The sequence below is a fragment of the Hipposideros armiger genome, unplaced genomic scaffold (genome assembly GCF_001890085.2).
Source record: "Hipposideros armiger isolate ML-2016 unplaced genomic scaffold, ASM189008v1 scaffold_708, whole genome shotgun sequence".
Classification (NCBI taxonomy): Eukaryota; Metazoa; Chordata; class Mammalia; order Chiroptera; family Hipposideridae; genus Hipposideros; species Hipposideros armiger.
In genome coordinates, this window is record NW_017732058.1 from 557,743 (window position 1) to 578,387 (window position 20,645).

General features: G+C 36.6%; 1 protein-coding gene across 1 annotated transcript in view; it reads left to right on the top strand.

The window, feature by feature from the left end:
• LOC109373329 (pro-neuregulin-3, membrane-bound isoform) overlaps positions 1–20,645 on the top strand; it is a 342,257-nt gene that overhangs the window by 279,515 nt on the left and 42,097 nt on the right. The window contains exon 4 of the mRNA XM_019627100.1: positions 18,300–18,402. Within this exon, the coding sequence (XP_019482645.1) occupies positions 18,300–18,402 (103 nt within the window). The remainder of the gene's footprint in view (positions 1–18,299; positions 18,403–20,645) is intronic.

A 20,645-nucleotide genomic window follows, 5' to 3' on the forward strand; every position in this document is an offset into this window, starting at 1 on the left:
CCCTTTTCTCTTCCTCTCTATTCTTCTTTAAAAAAATCATAAGTGATTCATAATTGAAGTGGATTAGAGCCTTGGCTAACTCAAATATGAAAAAGCAAATTTTCTCAAATCTTCAGCTCTTTGAAAGCTGAGCAAGGTGGGAACCTTTGTGATACCATTTTCCAGGGAGTCGTTAAGGCACTTCTGCTCAGTGCCTGGGACTCTCAGCCCATCATAAACGGTTGCAGACAGGGGGGATAAAGCTAGGTCCATTTTTCACATCTTGCCCTTTGCAAAGAAGCATCAACTGTGTGGCATACACACTGAGTTTTTTACATTGACTCAAGTCATTGTCCCAGGTGAAATGCAGTATGGGTTCCCTCCCTTGCACAATCACGCAGACAACTGTCCCTGGTGTTTTCTCTGGAGCCTTCTTCACTACTTCCCCAGTCTCATTCACGGGCAGGTCATTCTCAAGTCTGTGAACACCAAGTCATGTTCACATAGCACTTTGCTCGTAGGTCCTTTTTTAAATAACATATTTTTGGAATATAATTTCATACCACAAAATTCAGTGGTTTTAGTATATTCACAGATCTGTGCAACCATCGCCACAATAAATTTTAGTACATTACCATCACCTTATACACGTTAGTCATCACCCCCCTTTCTCCCAACCACATATTTCCTAACTACCATTATTCTAGTTTTTCTATATGGATTTGACCACTCTTGACATTTTATATAAATGGCATCATACAACACATGGTCTTTGTGACAGGTTTCTTTCATCTAGCATAATATTTCAAGGTTAATCCATATTGTAGCATGTATCAGTTCTTCATTCTTTTTCATTGTCAAAGGAATTTTCTGTTGCATAGAAACCTACTACATTATGTTTCTCTGTTTTTCAGTTGATGGACAATGGATTGTTTATCATTTTTTGACTTATGAATAATAAGGCCATAAACATTCATGTAGATTTTACATGGACATATGTTTTCTTTTGTTACATAGATAAGTAGGAGTGGAAATGCTGGGTCATGTGGTACCTTTATGTTTAACTGCTTGAGGAACTGTCACACTATTTTCCCACATGGCTGAACCATTTTACATTCTCAGGAGCAATGCATGAAGGTTCTTATTTCTGCACATACTTGCCAACATTTATTATTGTTTGTCTTATTAATTACAACCATTCTAGTGAGTGCAAAGTCATAGCTAATTATGGTTTTGATTTGCATTTCTGTCTCTTTAACCTCAGAGTTTGAAAATGTTTTCTTTTCAAATTTTTTCAGATTTATGGATATATAATTTACACATAATGTATAAGTTTAAGGTATTCATGTGATGATTTGATACATTTATATGTTGCAAAATGATTTCCACAATAGGCTTAGCTTATACCTCTATCACCTCACATAATGACATTTCTTTGTGTGTGTGAGAACATTTAATATCTAGTCATTAGAAATTTTCAAGTATATAATACAGTATCATTAATGATAGTCACAATTCTGTACCTTAGATCCTTAGAGCTTATTAATTTTCTAACTGGAAGTTTGAACCCTTTGATCAACATCGCCCAATTCTCCATTCCACAGACTCTGTCAAGCACCTTTTCATTCTGTTTCTAAGAGTTTGGCCTTTTTCCATCCCACATATAAGTGAGATCATACTGTATTGTCTTTCTCTGTTTGACTTGTTTCACTTAGCATAATGTCATTAAGATCCACCCATGTTGTAGCAAACAACAGGATTTACTTCTTTCTCATGGCTGAATAATATACCATTGTATGTATACACCACATCTTTATCCATTTATCTGTAGATGAACACTTAAGTTGTTTTCATATCTTGGCTATTGTGAATAATGCTGCAGTGAACATGGGAGTGCAGGTATGTCTTTGGAGTCATGATTTCATTTCCTTTGGATATATACCCAGAAATGGGATTGCTGGGCTATATGGTAGTTCTACTTTTAATTTTCTTTTTAAGAACCTCCACTGTTTTCCATAGTGGCTATACCAATTTACATTCCAACCAGTAGTACACAGTGTGGGGAAAAGGGTTTCTCCACATCCTCACACACTTGTTATCACCTGTCTTTTTGATAACAGCCATTCTAACAGGTGTGAGGTGATATCTCATTGTGGTTTTGACTTCCGTTTCTTTGATGACTAGTGATGTTGAGCATCTTTTCATGTACCTGTTGGTCATCTTTATGTCTTCTTTGGAAAAATAACTATTCAGATCCTCTGCCTCTTTTTAATAGGATTTTTTCATTTATTGCTATTGAATTGTATAAGTTCTTAATATTTTTTGGATATTAACTCCTTATCAAGTAGATGGTTTGCAAATATTTTCTCCAATTCTGTAGGTTGCCTTTTTTGTTATTGTTGATTTTTTTCTATGCAGACACTTTTTAAGTCTTATGTATTTGCACTTATTTATTTTTGCTTTTAGTGTCATACCCACAAAATCATTACCAAAGCTTATGTCTAGGAGCTTTTCCCTTATGTTTTCTTCTAGGAGTTTTATAGTTTCAGGTCTTATTTTTCTGTTAGTCCATTTGAAGTTAATTTGTGTGAGTGGCATAAGATAGGAGTCCAATTCTTCTTCATATGATTGTATGGTTTCCCCAACACCATTTATGGAATACACTATCCTTTCCCCCTCAGTATTCTTGGGTCTCTTGTCAAATATTAGTTGACATGTATGCAAAGGTTTATTTCTGGGCCCTCGATACTGTTCCATCAGTTTATGTGACTATTTTTATTCCTATACCATACTGTTTTGATTACTGTAGCTTTGTAGTAGAGTTTGAAATCAGGAAGTGTGTGACCTTAAGCTCTGTTAGTCCTTCCCAGGGTTGCTTTGGCTATTCAGTTTTTTTTGGTTCCCCATGAATTTTGGGATTGTTTGTCTGTTTCTATACAAAATGCCATTGGAATTTTGATAGGGTGTGCATTGGATCTGTGGATTACTTTGGGTAATACGGACTATCCATCTTGCTGATGTTACTCTGCTCATAACTCCTAAACACATCACACTGTTTTGTATACCCATCTCACCCACTAAATTAGATTTGGGGAATTTTACCTGTTCATCTTTATAGCCAAAGTATAATTCTAGAGCAGTATCTGAAATGAGATGCAGGAGAGAACCCAATAAATGTAGATGTTAACTTTCTGCTAATCTTATATTTTAATCCTGTTCAGAGATGATTTCCTTATGAGATATTCCAGTGGTTCATGATCGTTCCATCAGATTGAGCTAAGCAGCTCTTTTTTTGCTTTAGAAAAGCAAATTTTCAGTATTTCTAAAGTATTTACAATGTGTTAACAGAACACATGATCCTTTTAATACATTTATTTGAATAGCTTATGTTCTAAAATACAGTGTGTTAATATAAAATTTGAGATCAAGTAAGGTCAACAGTTCATGAAGCCAGCACCATTAAAAAGATAATTTGTTTCTCATAGTGTCCAAGAAGATGAGGCACACGATCCTATGGAGGTGCCCCAAGGGGAAACACAAAGGTCAGTCAGGAGGCAAAGAAGGAGGAACTGTGGGCAAGCACCTTTATTGTGGTCTCCACAGGAAGCAGTGGGTGAGGCAGGGTTAGCAGGTTTAGGATTGGCTAGTTTGAATAATGTCAGCAGTCTCTGGGTATAGAGGCTGCCCCTAGTTGTCTGGTACCTTGCCCTGGGGTCATTAGGGCAGGTGGACAGGAGTCCAAAGTGTGAGCGCCTGATAAAGCAGGTGGTGGGGATAGGGGCCCTGGATTGATTGGTTTGTATTTGAAAAGCATGCTCATGAGCTACTTGCTTACATCTTTTGGAACTGGTTGGTCCTGGGAGGGGCAGTCTCTACAGGGTCAGCAAGGCCCAGATGCCAAAGTATCAGAAATAGAAAGCAAAAGACCTGATTATTACAGCCTATGATACCAAAAGAGGTTAATTTTTCTCTAAACAAGCATGGACATGCAGGCAAGAAAGCAGTCTCTGCAGCTATCTGGATATTCTTGCTGCCACAAGACAGGAGCTATTGCTACGATGTGGCTAGGGCAAAGTGTAAATATAAATACCCCACATATTTTATTGAAGATTATACGCACACACACCACAAAGGCTTTATGATTCTCCAGAGACCTTAAAATTCTATTCAATTCAGCAATAGCCAGATGCTTGAATCACTTTTCTTTTGGATCATGTGTGGTTTATGATGCTTCTGGATATATTGTTCAGAGAATCTTGCTTGTACTAATTCTTAAGTGGCAAGTGCTTTCTATTGCTACTGTCTCAGTCGAACCATTACTGTTCTTGTCTCTTGGTACTAACCCTGTCATCCTCTTGGGTCCTGTAGTTCACTCCCTGCTGAGGTACACTTGTCACTAAGCCTCTGTTGGTGTCATTACAGAGTAGGACAAACATTTCTTTTACTGCTGGATTACAACTTGTTTTTCTTAACTCATCTGGGAGGAAAGGATAAGGATAACTGCAGTATAAGATCATCATGCATAAAAAAATACCCCATATGGTTTTTGTTTTGGGGGTTTTTTTTTGTAAAGAAGATGAGACTCAAAAGTCACATTTTGAAATAACAAAAGGATTGCTCAACTCAAGTCTTTTTGACATTAGAGCTTATGAACTTTTTAATGCACCACCATTTTCAGTATTGTGGAAATTCAGTAAAACTGGAAATGACAATAGGTTTGTAAAACAAATCAGTGTGTTTGTTTTTTTTTGTTTATTTTTTTAGGGGTATTTTTAAGGTCCATTCTGGAGACTTATATATGTTAACACTTCATATTCCACTCTGGGAATTTCAAAGACTTGGTGAGTCAGGATTTCTTGTTCGTATTTGTGAATTAGGGCACCTGGGAGGTATCTGCTGTCATTGCATAAAGCAGTATGTTTGTCAGTTAGAGCTCTCTTGCTTGCGATAGCTGACCAACACTGTTTATGTAGGTGGGGCTTATTGATAAGACTCAGAGGGATGTTAGGCTGAGAAACCTCAGCCATCAGAAAGAGGAAGGACAACATCCTCACTAGAACTCCTGGTTATCCACAGGCATTTACTTTCATTTATTTTATCCAACTTTCTTTCCTTCTTCACAATACTCTTTGCACACCATAAGTTGATCGATATTCTATTTAAAGTATAGTTACTAGAAGTATACAAGATTGCTCATTATAGCACTGGTTATATGAGTAATTAGGCAAAACTGTAAACAATATAAATGTCCGTTTGACTTCACCATGATACAGAATATTATGCAGCCACTGAAAAGGATGAGCTAGACCTATGAGCGCTAACATACAAAAATGCCCACAATTTTGACTTTGTTGTAAGTTTTCTAAAGCAGGTTAAGAGAAATAATAAATGAGTCATAGCTACATGCAAAGACATGATTGAATCTCACTAACATAACAAATTTTAAAAAGCTAGATATATAACATATACTATGATTCCATTTATGTAAAGTTCAAAAGCAAACACAGCTAATCTCTGGTGCTAGAAGCCAGGTGAGTGGTTATGTTGTAGACATGTGATTTGTGATTTGAAGCAGTGTATGGGTTCCCTCTCTGGTACTAGTGATGTTCCTTTCCCTAATCTGGGTGCTGATTACCTAGGCATGTTCATTTTAGAAAATTTCCTTATGCTACAAATTTGTGAATTATGCATTTTTATAGATGTGTTACACTTTGATAGGAATTTTATTTTAAAAAACAGGTATTTGAATTTTGAAAAAATAAAAGACTGAGTACCTTAACGACAGGGTCAGAAAGTGAAAGGACTTTCTTAGATGGAGTAAGAGATGTGGCCAGCCAAGGTCACCAGCAAGCAAGATTTCTAGCGGAATGGAAACTGAACAAACAGAGGAAAGCTGAGAGGTTACTGAAGTGCAGTGCAGAGGCAGGGACAGCTGAGAATTCTAAGGGAAGAATCCGCCTTGCTATCTCATTTCCAGCTCTAGTTTACATGTATCTGTCTGTACAATGTATTTTTCAGAAGCCAAATTTAAAATGAATTAAGTTAAATATTACCAGCACTGATGTAGATGCAGCAGCATACATATTTAATATTGTTAGCATTATTTTAATTTAAAGAGCTTCAGTGTATCTCTGTACCTGAAGCCAGTGAGTTTCACAATGTTTGTTTAAATTAATCATTTTCCTTTTTCACATAAGGTCTTGAAAGTCATTTATTGTCAAATTTTTTAAATACTACCTCTCAAATCCAACTTTCTTTATGGATTTTCCTAGCAATCTTTATCATGATATATTAAAATAATAATAATAATAATAATTAATAATAATAATAATAATAGAAGTCACTTAAATTTTATGAACATGTTTAGTGAGCCAGGTCCTGTGCTCATTAAATGCATTACACAAAGCATTTCATTTAATTTTCCAGTAATCCAGTGAAGGAAGTATTATGATCATGGCCACTTTTTCACCCTCAAAAGTGAGTCACAGATAGTTTTCATAAAGTTAAACTCACATCAGCATCAGGGAGGGTGCCTGGGAACAGATCCTTATTGACTAACTCTTGGCCTGCCCTGTCCAGTGTGATAGTCACTAACCACATGTGACCACGGAGCACCTGAAGTGTGGCTGAAATGAGGTAAGTTGTATGTACAAAATACACACTGGACTTCAAAGACTTAGTACCAAAAAAAGGTATTTTATTAATATGTTTTAGAAGTTCCATGTTGCAATGATACTATTTTAGATATGTTGGGTGTAATACTATATGTTGCTGTTGCTTTTGTGTGTGTCTTGGCTGCCTTAGGTAGATTTGAACAAATACAAATCTGGATTCTCAGCATTAGAAATTCAGGTCTCCTGCTCTGGAGTGTGGTTCAGTTGTAAGTGTACTTAGAAAGCTTCCCTGGTATTTCTAATGTGCAGCCAGGGTAGAGAGTCACTGTCTGGAGTCCAGAAGCCTGGGCTGTGCTGTCTGAGATCCGATCTGACTCAGGACTACCTGATGGGGTAGTTACAACATTGGCCTGAGAAGTGCTAGTAGCTACAAGGCCATTGGCCTGAGCAGCTGTGCAAATAGCTGACTTTGCAGTTGATACTTATAAGTTGCGCCACATCACCCCTAACAGCTAAGGCAACAGGAGTTAGATTCCTTTAACTTGCATCTCACTTGGTTCATGTAGGTGGAGATGCATTAGACCAATCTTGGGGGCGGGTTGGGGGTTGCTTTGGGCCTGCCTGTTCTCCTGCGTAGTGAGATTGGAATGATTTTAGTGGACTAGACTTCCCACTCTATCAAAACCGATCAAACACTAGAAGATTCCTGTAAATCACTGAGTCAAATTCTCTTCATTGCCAAAAAACTAACTTTTTATCATTCTGAATCACATATCTTGCTAGTAGAATGTGACTTTGCCAATAATAGTGAATCTTACGTGATAAAAACTGGGGTTAAGGGTAAGTATTGGGGAACAGTTATCACAGGTTCAAGAAAAATGGAGCTATCAGACCTTTTAAAAATGAAGCCAGAGCCAAAAACTGGTTTTAACCTTAGCATTGGAAACTCACCGATAGGTTTATTTTGATGCATTTTGCATTTTACTAATAATTTATTTGCAGGAGAAATAGTGCTTGGAAAGCCAGTGCATGTTACACATACCAATGAGGAGACCCAGAGCTTTCATTTTTTTCCGAGTATGTTTTATAACATCCACTTATCTATATTCAGCCAGAGCTGCACCGTTTGGGAAAGGAGGGAGAGAGATAAGGGATTTTACAGGAAAGGTTTATATTTGGTGAGGAGTGAGGGGGCATAAAAGGAAATTACAGGAGGAGAATAAATGTGTTTATGAATTTAAACTGTTATTTCCACTTAAATATCAAATTTTATGGATAAGGCAGATCTAAAAGCACTTTGCATGGAACGACGATCAAATACTTTGCATGTCAACGTTTTATTATGAACTAATTATTTCAGTTTTTAAATGGTGCCCTTTCACAGTGGACTGCAAAGAGCAATGGAATGAATCCCTGGGGTGAAAGGATGCCACTCTGAGAAAGTGGTGCCTATTTTTATTACCCCACCAAGCAGAGGCTCACCTGGTAAAATGTCATTAGACGCCAGACCCAGAAACTGCTGAGTTCAACAAAGGTCTGTTGAGCACCTGCCGTGTGCAGAGCAAGCATGAGACAGGTACTGGGATCCAGGAATGGGGATGATATTTTTGCCCTTGAGGAGGTCTCAGTCTGGGTTGCGAGGAAACAGATGTGTGTATTTTTGGTACCAGACAATGCAGTTATGGAACAATGTGGAAGAAATGTAGAAAGGTGAGAAGAATTTTCAGACCTAATAGAATTTATTCTGAGATTTTATGGATCATATGGGCATATTAGTTTGCCAGGGCTGACTATAAAAAGTATCACAAACTGGTGGTTAAACAACAGAAATGTACTATCTCATAGTTCTGGAGGCTGGAAGTACAAGATCAAGATGTTCACAGGGTTGGTTCCTTCTGAGGGCTGTGAGGGAGAATCTGTCCCTTGCTTCTCTCCCAGCTTCTGGTGGTTTGCTGGCAATCTTTGGCATTTCTTGACTTGTCGATGCATTGCCTCAACCCTACCTTCATCTTCACATGGTGTTCTCCCTGCGTGCATGTCCATCTCTGTGTCTGAATTTTGCCTTTTGATAAGGATGCAGTAATATTGGATTAGGGTCTCGACTAATGACCTCATCTTAACTTGATCATCTGTAAAAGCTCTGTATCCAAAGAAGATCATATTCAAAGGTACTGGGATTAGTATTTTAACATCTTTTGGGGCATACAACTCAACCCATGACAGTGGAAGTTCTGCAGGCAGAGCAGGAAAGAGGGCTTCCAGGTAGACATAACACTGTGTTAAGGACATGGACCATTTCAGTATCCCCTGGTCATCTCAGGTCCTCTGTCTTGATGGTTGGACTGGAAGCCCCCAAGCAGAATTCTTGGGGCTCCTAGCAGCAAGGATCAGGGAGCTTGTTTGATCTTCCTGATATTCTTATCACATATGAGGTCTGACAATTAAGTCTGTGAACTTGTTGCAACAATATTGCTAACCTCTTTTGATATCAGAGGGATTATTCATTATGAATTTGTACCAACTGGACAAACAGTTAACCAAGTTTACTATTTGGAAGTGTTGAAAAGGCTGTGTAAAAAAGTTAGACAATCTGAACTTTTTGCCAACAATTCATGGCTCTTGCATCAAGACAATGCACCAGCTCACACGACACTGTCTGTGAGGGAGTTTTTAGTCAGTAAACAAATAAATGTATTGGAACACCCTCCCTACTCACCTGATCTGGCCCCCAATGACTTCTTTCTTTACCCGAAGATAAAGGAAATATTGAAAGGAAGATATTTTGATGACATTCAGGACATCAAGGGTAATACAATGACAGCTCTGATGGCCATTCCAGAAAGAGTTCCAAAATTGCTTTGAAGGATGGATTAGGCGCTGGCCTCAGTGCAGAGCTTCCTAAGGGGAGTACTTTGAAGGTGATTGTAGTGATATTCAGTGAGGTATGTAGCACTTTTTCTAGATGAGTTCGTGAACCTAATTGTCAGATCTCATACTCTCTGGGTGCCTCACCTCACCAGTGTGTCTTTGATCTCACTGATCTCGTAGTGAAGATCCATTTCACTTGCCTCCTTGTACCTTAATGAAATAAGTATTTCTTCTTTACTAGTGCAGTTATCAAGCCATTTAACTTTTTGTTCATTTTTGCCTTCAAATTAAAAAGTATAAACCCCAGTTTCCAACATTCTAAATATTCTTCTTTCCTCATCAAGATTAATCCGCAGTTCCTTGTAAGGTCCTAATATTTTAATCTATCCCCATAATTTGTTGATTTTGAAGAACAAAATTCAGGAGGCCCTCTTGTTCCAAGGATAATACATACTGGAATAAATCTAATTAAACTTAATCCAGTTAAAATGAGGACAAAAACATCCTAAGCCTTCAATCAAGAAATAGATTATAAGGTTGACCTGATGAATAGAAACAAATGCTCAAATTAGGGAGGAACACTGGAATGAAGACTGATTTCATACATGGCATGTTCTTTAGTGAAGATTGTGATGACTTTCGCTTCCGAATGTAGACTTTAACTACAGGGTCTCAGGTAATGAATGCTTGTATAAGCAGGAGTCCGGTGTTGTTAGTTTGACTCTAGAATGAACTATCAAAGTAATCATGCTTTCATTTAACACCTAGTGGTGGCTCTACATAGGGTCTGATTTGCATATGTTGAATATCAGGTGGTCTAAGTGGGAAAGCTTTTACTCTTATATATGACTTACCGGTGTGTGTGTTTGTGTGTGTGTCTATCTTTAAGCCTCATTACTTGGATACTGGCATACTTAGGAAAATCATGCTTAAGTTTGATGTCTTATAGACTTAATTAAAACCAGGATACAAAGGAAAGATTCCCAAGAGGCAGGGGACCCCTGGGGTCCCATCCTTGAAGGGGACATGGAGCCATCTGTTAGAACATTTTCCATCCCCTCACAGGTGCAGCAACTTACCAGAGCATCATGATTACTGACACCTCTATTGTTCATACAGAAACCTCCATAGGAAAATGGCGTAAGAAAACAGCAACTATGATTTTCTGTTGGTATCACTTTTTTTTTCCTATGCCATACAGCTTAAAATTTTTTTGTGGAGAGACTTCTAGAATCCTGAAGACTTTTACAGTTTCCAAAAGCATTCTTGTCAGGCAGCTTTGCAAGCCAGGACCTAAGCTGTGAGCTCTCTGGTTTAGCATGCAGTGCTGTAGCCTAGGTGTTTCCCAGGACTTCTGCGTCTCTCGCAAAGAGGACCACACTTTCCTTCTGAAAGGGTAGATGTGAGGACAGCATGAAAGACAGCCCATGCCCCGAGGAGGATCGCATGCATTACATCCCCAACATATCTTCATAGCAAATTCAAAAGCGCTAGTTGATAAATGAAGTGACACAAAAGCAATTTCCTTCAATTTAGGTCTCAGGGAACAAACAGTGGAGCCTAGTCACTGACTGCCTGTAGGTAAGGCTAGCTTTGCATAAAAGAAGCAGAGTATTTTAAAGGCCTGTGTTTTACTTGAATACTGGCTCGAGGAGAAAAGGGGAAGAGGAAGGAAACTCACATTTTGTGCATCGATTATATGCCATCCATTATCCCGGACACTTTATTTGTGCTCTCCTATTGAATCCCTTAACAAGTATGTGGGGTATACAGTATTTTCCTCATTTTACTGACAAAGACTAAGGATGAGAGAGAGTAAGAAGAGTGGTAGCTGGTGTTTAAACCCAGGCGTGCATACCAACTGTCCACACTGCTCCCTGAGTGAGGTGGGTGACAGGGAACATGTAAGCGCAGCAGTGGTCTTTCTGAGAGTCTCAGGCCACGCTGCCTCCTAAAAGGATATTCTTCACTGGTGCAATGTTGGTGTCTGAAATTTCACTGTAACATTGCCTTCTCTAGTTCCCACCTTTATAACATGAAATATGATCATATAAAAAGAGAGGAGCAAATCCTGTGCATAACAGAAATGGAGAAAGGACCAGAGTTGGGAGCTGGAGGTAATGAAAACACTCTTTACCAATTCCAAGTTAAGCAAACATGGGTTTTTGCCCTCAAAAATTACTTCATAATCTGGGTTTTTAAAAACGGAGCGCAAAAATGTTAATATCCCATAGAATAATAAGTTACCACGTGTTAGATAGAAGCAAATTAAATTGCCAATGTTCACCCATTTATTGTCCCTCAAATGGCAATTTTCTATCATCAGCCTAATATTTAATGATTACTCAGAGTTAAGAACTTCCTCACTATATATCTTAGCTCATTCAATCCTCTCAACTCCTCTACAATGAAGGTAACGGTAGCCTCAATTTACAAGTAAGACATTCACTGCTTCCTAGATTTCTAAGATTCTAAATCCAGGCCAAAGTGATAGAAGACAGGGCTGGTTTGCAGCAAGTACATTTTCCTTACAGCACATGAAAGATCTGTGATGGAGGACCCAGCGAGTTATGGGAACTACCTTCATGATTTCATCAAAGGAGCTTGGGCAGGTGCCTCAGTGACCTCTTCATCACTAAATTAAAGGACTGTATCTTATTGGCACATCAGAAGCCTTCAATTGCCTATCCTAGAAAAACCCTTTATGTTTCCTTCATGATACTTTTTTTTTTTTTTTTTACTTTTCTTGTTTGGGTTTTACCTTTTTCCTCATCTGGTTGGCTGCTCCTTTTTCATCTCCTCTGCAAGTTCCTTCCATAGCCTTCCATGATATTGTGGAGTTCCCTTAAAGCTCTATCTGAGGCATTCTTCTCTGATTATAATTTTCTCTTGGGGCTATCTTATCAACACACTTAGTTTCAGTATATGCATAACCCCTAAATATTTATAGCCAAGACCCATACCCTCTTAGCCTAGATCTACATATTTTAATGTTTACTTGACATCTCTACTTGAATATCTTATAAGCCTTTAAAACTCACTGATTTCAAAACTGAGTTTATTACCTTTCCTCCCAAGTCTGGACCTCCTCCAATATTCTATGTCTCAGTTAAGAGCATCATCGTCCAGTCCCTTAAGTGTTTTCAACCTAACTCCTTTTCACTTCTGTTTATTTCACTCTCCACCGTGGTTGTTAATACTGTCATACAAACATCCCTCATGTCTTACTTGAGCTGATATAATAGACTCCTAATTTACAATACATTTACTTTATCCCTTCTAATCTTTTCCCCACAATGCAGCAAAAAAATGAATGTAAATATCACATCACACTCCTCTCCTTTCAAATCCTTCAGTACCTTCCTACTGTTGTAATGTCATGTTCATTGCACAGGAAGTTCCTGTTTCCTCTGTTGCTCTGTTAACCTGCTAAGGAAAAGAGCCTGTGCAAAGGCCCTAGGGTAGGAGATAGCTTCCAGATTCCTGACCATTTCATTTTATCTCCTACCACAGAACCTTTGCACAAACTGTTTTCTCTTTCTGGGCTGCTCTGTTCATCCCTATTCCTCTTGCTTAGTTGGCTCTTAATCTTATATTTCAGATCTCTGATCTGAATAGGTCCTTATGAATAAGTCAATTTATCATAGTATGTGTATTTGTAATATTGTATACCTGCTCTTTATTTCATTTGGCATTGCATATCATTGCCTTTATTCTGATAGGGAATTTAAGTTTATAAAGGTAAAGTAATATATCTGTGGTTAATCTATTAAGACTGGCTAAAACTAAAGTCAAATCCAAATTGCCAAACTCTCAACCCCTTACTTTTTGCACCTCACCATGCTAGTTCTTGTGTAACACTCTATGAATCAAAAGCATTGATAGTATCATCATTATAACTACACCTGGGTCTATAAATTCACTCACAGTCTTTGGAGTTTTAATTTCACTCTTGAATTAAACTCAGAATTGATTGTGCATTTCCCCAGGCTATATTTGACTAGCTTCAAATAAGAACAAAAACACCACATAGATTTCATGAGGAAATCATTCAGTTTAATGGATACAGTCTTATTTTTTTTGTCTTAATGGTATTATTATCTATCATTTTCATAATGTTTTGTGTTGGTACAGGCTGGATCAGGTAGATTATCACATGTATGTCATGCATATTCCATTACAGTCATCAGCTCACAGCAATTAAGTAAAATGAAATTTTTTATAGTTGGTACAAGTACTTATTTGTTTACAAGTTCAATTGGAAATTTTAATGAGCTTAAAATGTGGAAAGGATGGCATGCTTTACAATAGCATTATGCCCAAACAAGGTATCAATGACACATTTTTTATTCCTTTAATTTGACTCTTTCCAAATGTAAAATGTCAACCACGGCTTGTGAGGGCCACATGACCATTTTTAGTTTTTTGTTAGTTTTTTTTTTGTTGTTGTTGTTGTTGTTCTCATTTGCCATCAGCATAATTACTCTGAGATTCATGGGTATTGTTGCTTATATCAGTAGCTCATTCATTTTTATTGCTGAGTAATATTCCATTGTATGGATATACCACACCACTATTCGTTTATCCATTCTCCTGTTAATGGGCATTTGGATTGTTTCCAGTTTTTTACTATTACAAATAAAACTGCTATGAAAATGTATGCACATAATAAACATGCTTTCATTAGTCTTGGGTAAATACCTAGGAATAGAATGGCTGTATCATAGGGTAGGCATATATTTAACTTTCATGAAACTATTTGCTAAGTGATTACACCATTCTACCAGAAGTATATGAGAGTTCAAATTGCTTCACACCCTTGGTATGGCCATCCTTTAATTTAGCCAAATGTTAGCCATTGTCCTAGGGATACCATGTACTGCATTATATTAATAGTTTAATTTTCAATTCTGTAATAACTATTGGTGTTGAGCATCTTTTTATGTACTTATTTGCCATCTATATGTATTTGGGAAAGTGTTCATTCAAATCTTAGCTATTTTTAAGTTGGGTTGTTTGTCTTATTATTGAGTAGTAAGAGACCCGTATATATTATAGATACAAGTCCATGTTGTTGAATATATATTTTGTTGTTGAATATATATTTTGCAGATTTCGTTCTCAGAATGTGCTTTGCCTTTGCATTTTCATAATGTTGTCTTTGAAAATCAAACATTGTTAGTTTTGATGAAGTCCATTTTATTGATTTAAAATTATTTATAGTTCATGTTGTAGTTAAGGAAACTGTGCCAAACACATGGTTATTAACATTTTTTCCTATATTTTCTTCTAAAAGTTTTACAGTATAAAATTTTACATAAAGGACTATGATCCTCTGTCAGTTTATATTTGAATAAGAAATGAAGTTAGGCTCAATGTTCATTTTTGTGGAAATGGTTATACTATTGTACATTGTCATATTTTGAAAAGATCCTTTTCCCATTGAATTGCCTTGGCATCTTCTCAAAAACCAATTGGCCACATATGTTTCTATATATTTCTGGACTCTGTTGTCTGTTTCATTGATTTATCTGTCTATAAATAGGCCCATACTATATTACCTTGATTAATATAGCTTTATAATAATTCTTGGAATAAAGTAGTTTGAGTCCTTCAACTTTGATCTCCTCACTGCCAAAAGTTGTTTTCGCTAATCTAGATCTTTTGTATTTCCACATAACATTTAGAATCAACTTGTCAATTTCAACAACAATAACAACAATAAAATGCTTCCTGCGATTTTGAATAGGATTGTACTCAATCCATCTACTAACTTGAGGAGAATTCACATCTTAATGATATTGAGTTTTTGATTCATAAACATGATATATCTAATTTATTTAGGTCTTCTTTAAATTCTCTCAGTAATGTTTGGTAGTTTTCTGTGTAAGGCCTTGTGTATATTTTCTCAAATTTATCTCTGTGTACTTTATATGTTTTGATGCTATTAGAAATGATACTTTTGTTTTAATTTCTGATTATTTGTTGCTATTAAATAGACATACATTTAATTTTAGTATCATTTATCTTGCCACCTTATATCCTGCAAACTTGCTAAGCTAACTTATTAGTTATACTAGCTCTTTGTCTATTCCATCAGCTTTTGTGCATGAATGATCATGTTGTTTGAGAACAAAGATGATTGTTCTTCTACTTCCCAAACTGAATGGCTTTAGTTTCTATTTTTGCCTTATTCCATTGACTAAACCTCAAGTACAATGTTGAATAGAAGTGATAAGAGTGGATATTGTTGCTTTATTCCTGATTTTAAGGAATATTCAGTCTTTTACAATTAGGTATAGATTTTTTTCATACATATTCCTCATCAGGATGAGAAAGTTCCCTTCTTATTCCTAGATTTGATAATCTGAATCAGGAATGAATGTTAGGCGTTAGTAATTTTTAGTTAGTATTAGTAATTGTTTTCCTATAATCTGATAATTAAATCATTTTTCATTCATTGTTAAAATTGCAAATCACATTTATTAATTTTAAAATATTAAACCAACCTTGCATTCCTTGTATAAACCCCACTTGGTCATGATGTATTATTTTTAACATCTTGTTGGATTTGATTTCCTATAAATTTTTTAAAGAATTTTTGCATCTATGTCAATGAGGGATGTATGTCTGTAATTTATTTCCTTTTTATGCCTTTGTCTTTTTTTTTAAGATTTTTGGGGGAGGGAACAGTGTTGGAGAATTGGGGAAGGAGAACATTGTGTTTTTCCAGGTCCCATCAACTCCAAGTCAAGTTGTTGACCTTCAATTTTAGTTGTGGAGGGCACAGCTCAGCTCCAAGTCCAGCTGCCACTTTCAATCTAGTTAAGAGGGGTTCTGGGGAGAGGGGGCACAATCCACCATCCCATGAGGGAGTCAAACCAGCAACCTTGTTGTTAAGAGCATGTGAGAACCAGCTGAGCCATCTGGCCACCTTGTGGCTGCTCAGCTCAGGCACAGCTCACTGTCCCTTGTGAGAATTGAACCAGCAACCCTATTGCTCAGAGCTCACGCTCTAGCCAGCTGTGCCACCCAGCTGGCCCGCCTTTGTCTTTTTTTGATATAAAGGTAATTCTGGCATTATAGAATGAATTGGAATGTTTCCCCTTCTTTTTTTATTTTCAGTTATTGTAAAGACCCCGAATGACAGAAGAGCTTGAGATCCAAACATATTACACTTTGATAAAAATATAGCACTTTCTCTAACTGAATCATTCCCTAACTTTAGTGTGCATGAGAAACTACTGAAAATTTCTTTTAAATAAAGATTTTGATTTAGAAGGTACAAAATGGATAACATAGTTTGCAGTAACAAAGAAAAGCAAATCTCCCTTAGGTTATTCTGATATAGGTGATCCGTTTTCTGAGGATTCTTAGTCTATTCAGTGGTTCTCAACGTATGTTTCACAGAGCAGCACCATTAGAATCACTGGGGAACTTCTTAAATATACAAATATTCTGTCCTCACTTCTGACTTACTAAATCAAAAATTATGGGAGAGAAAGTGGCAGTCTGCCCTTCAATAGCCCTCAAGGTGACTCCAATGCATACAAAAGTTTGAGAATTACTGGATTATGTTAATAAGAGAAAAACAAAAAGCTATAGATAAGGATGCAGTTAATTATATATATTTTTGTTGTGAACAGAGATGATTTATTCTATACTGACTTCCATTCCTTTGTAAGATACATAGAAGATCTGAGAGTGAGAGAGGTGAGGCTAAGTCAGATGCTTGAGCAGTGTGGAGAAGTCTGAGTAGTCAGTAAGAGAACGAGGAAGCAGGATGATGAGACCGTTAGCCACTGCTAGATGTCTGCTTAAGCAATGTGGTTGTCAACCTTTATTGATGTCCATCTTCCCAATTGTGCAATCTTCTCTCTAATTCTGACCTGTTCAAGGTAGAGGGGTGGAGAAGGCAGGGTCTTGGATTCATACAGTTATTTTGCCAAATGGGTAAAAGGGAAGGAGAAAATGATACAGCAATTGAGGGTATTTGCAAGAAAGTGAATTGCTGTAATCATGGACCATAGTCTCTATGCTGTATAAAGAGAGAAATAAGACAAGAAGAGGATAATTAACAGAAAGAAAGTTCTGAGATTGATGGATAAAAAAGTCTTCATGAGATTGAAGAACTGTTTCAGTAGATGTATTTTAGAAAATTAGCTGGGAGTGTAAATGATAATGGCTGAAAAGTAAAATGCTTGTTTATGAATTCTTGTTGCTTTTATGCAATAAAAAGCTGTAATGTATGACCTTGATAATAAAGGTTGAGATTGCTGTGCCAGATCATTGGTATTGAAAAGTCACAGAATGGATGAATAAATATTCACATGCATATTGAAGTCCTCTTTCATTAGTGATGTCAATCATAGTGGTAGGTGGCTGAATTGGAAATTTATCCAAGGACCAAATCATAAAGTATGGTGGCATCAGTATCACATGATATAAACCAGAAGTCATCACTGAAACAAGAAAGTTCTGATGGACACATATTTGTTTTTCTAGCAGATTATTTTGAATCCCATCATAATTTCAAAAATGTGTGTCCTCAGTATGTCCTAAAGTCATGGAATGTCTTTTGATAATAAGATTCATAATTGTGATATCTTTGTATGAGTTGTGATTTAGCCATGCAGATAAAAAAAAATAGCAACCAGCTATCCTATAGACCATTGCAAAGAAACTGAATCACAATCATTTCCTCATGTTTTCCTATTCATGACAGGAACAAAAAAGTTTGTGTTGAAAGGCTCCTACCAGATCAGAAGTACAAGGATGGAGGTTGTCTCTACTGTGCCCTGCTAACATCTATTCTAATTCTGTTTTTCAAATTCACAGAGAGTGAAGAAGTTTATCAAAGGCAAGTGCTGTCAATTTCGTGTATCATCTTTGGAATTATCATCGTGGGCATGTTCTGTGCAGCATTCTACTTCAAAAGCAAGTAAGATCATTTTTTCTCAAGTGTTAAAAGGTTGCTTCTCAGAGGAAGCACTTTGTCTTTCTTTAAGTTCTCAGCCTTATCTCCAGGCAGAGGGATCTGTGCAAATGTGTCCATCAAACATCTACAAATGCTTAGAATCTTTTGTAGACTGTAGTGAGTGTGTATAGCATGTGTATACATGTGTGTGGTTTATCTTTCATGCACACAGTTATCATGAACACTCCATGTTCTTTGCACATTTTGATCACCTGCCAGAATTAAATGCTCAGTGTCTGTCTGTGACTAAGGGGTTAACTCTTCTGAACAGAGAGGTCACTGCTATAGACCTAACATTATCAACCAGTATGTAGCCTTAAAAAAATGGATGGATAGATAGATAGATAGATAGATAGATAGATAGATAGATAGATAGATAGATGATAGATAGAGATAGTTAGATAGAGATAGAGATAGAGATAGAGATAGAGATAGAGATAGAGATAGAGACACATATATCCACACTTTCCCTTTAACAGTGTTTTTATGTGATACCCATAAAGGGGTTTTAGCCAAATAGGAAATATGAATACTATAAAATCTATTTTGATTCAGTTGGTATGCACATCTCAAATATGCCCTATAATTCCTTGGCCTAAAAACCAGACTTTCTGCAGATAAAGGTGCTTATTTGTGACTAAAAAGCAGAATAAAAAATATACATAACATATATATGTGTGTGTATATATATATATATACACAAGTGTATATACATGTATGTTTATTTTCAATGAATTTTGATAAAGATATTTTATTTACAGAAATGACTTAATCTACACTTAAAATAGAAACTGCAGATAAAAATATTAAATTTCTTGGTTTCTTGTAAGGCATATAGGCATAAAGAAGTTGGCACAGATTCTATTCCTACAGCTTGTCTGAAATCCACACCAACGCATAATTGCTTTTCATTGGATATATATTTTTCTACCCATTTGCTCTTCTCAAAATGGATCAATTTCTAGATATAGTCTGTGATACTTCTCTGCATGTTGTATATGTTGATCTTTAAAAAGAACAGCCATTATGGTTTAAAAAATTAATGGAAACTCAAGTATAAAATCAGAATTCCTAACTATTACTTTTAATAAACTATTTCAGAATAGGTTTAGATTTTCAGAATTATTGTGAAAATAGTAAAGATAGAGCCCATATCCCCCAGATCCAGCTTCCCCTATTATTGTCTTTTATTAGTATACTGCCTTTAATATTGATACATTATTATAACTAGGGTTCATACTTCCAGATTTCTTGAGTTTTTACCTAACGTGCTTTCTTCGTTCTGGGGCCGCATCAGGATACCACATTACATTTAATTATCACATCTCCTAGGCAACCCTTGACTGTGACAGTTCTTAGTGTTCATTTTTAAGCACTTACTCTTTGTCAGAGACACTGGGCTTTTCATGGATTATCTCCCAATCCTCACGACAATTGGAATCGTGCATTATTGCTGTATTTTTCAAATAATATTAGAATTTCACTTTAAAATATTAATTTATCAAAGCCACACAGTAGAAAATTGCAGAGAGGGTCTTTGAATTCCCGTGGTTCTAGTTTCCATCACATACTCTAAACCACTCTACCACATGGGCTCACATTGTCCTCCCACTAGCAATGCAGCTGCCTCAAGTGAGTCAGGAAAGTCATGTCCTAGTGATCGTATTTCTCTAAGGAGGTTGTGTGGCATCCTGGTCAGGATTTTCTGTATCAGCCAGGCCTCTGTTTAAATCTTCAGGTTGCCACTTACTTGTCATGTGTTATTATGCAAATTACATCATGTTTCTTAGTCTCAGTTTCCTTTGGGGTAAAATGTGGCAAAAATACTATCTACCTTCTAGAATGTGTTAAGGATTAATGGGATAATACTGTAAAGAGCACACTATAGTGTTTAAAAGAGTGAATACTAAATGAAGTCTTGCTATAATTTAACACCTCGTTTCCCACACTGGAACTTAGAGGCTGGGTAAGGACTAAGTGAAGAGTGTGCACGAGAGCATGAGAGGGGTAGTCACACCCCACAGGGCGTTAGGAGGGTCTCCTTGAACGGGCTGTGTGCAAGAAAGAAATTGTGTATTTAACAATAAGCAAATTACTATGAAGAAGTACTTAATCACCTATTTATAGAGTATAATTGGTAGTGGTGCCACATTTACCTGAAAGACTGATTATGACAATCACAAGAACAGAGAAGAGCTGAGTAACTA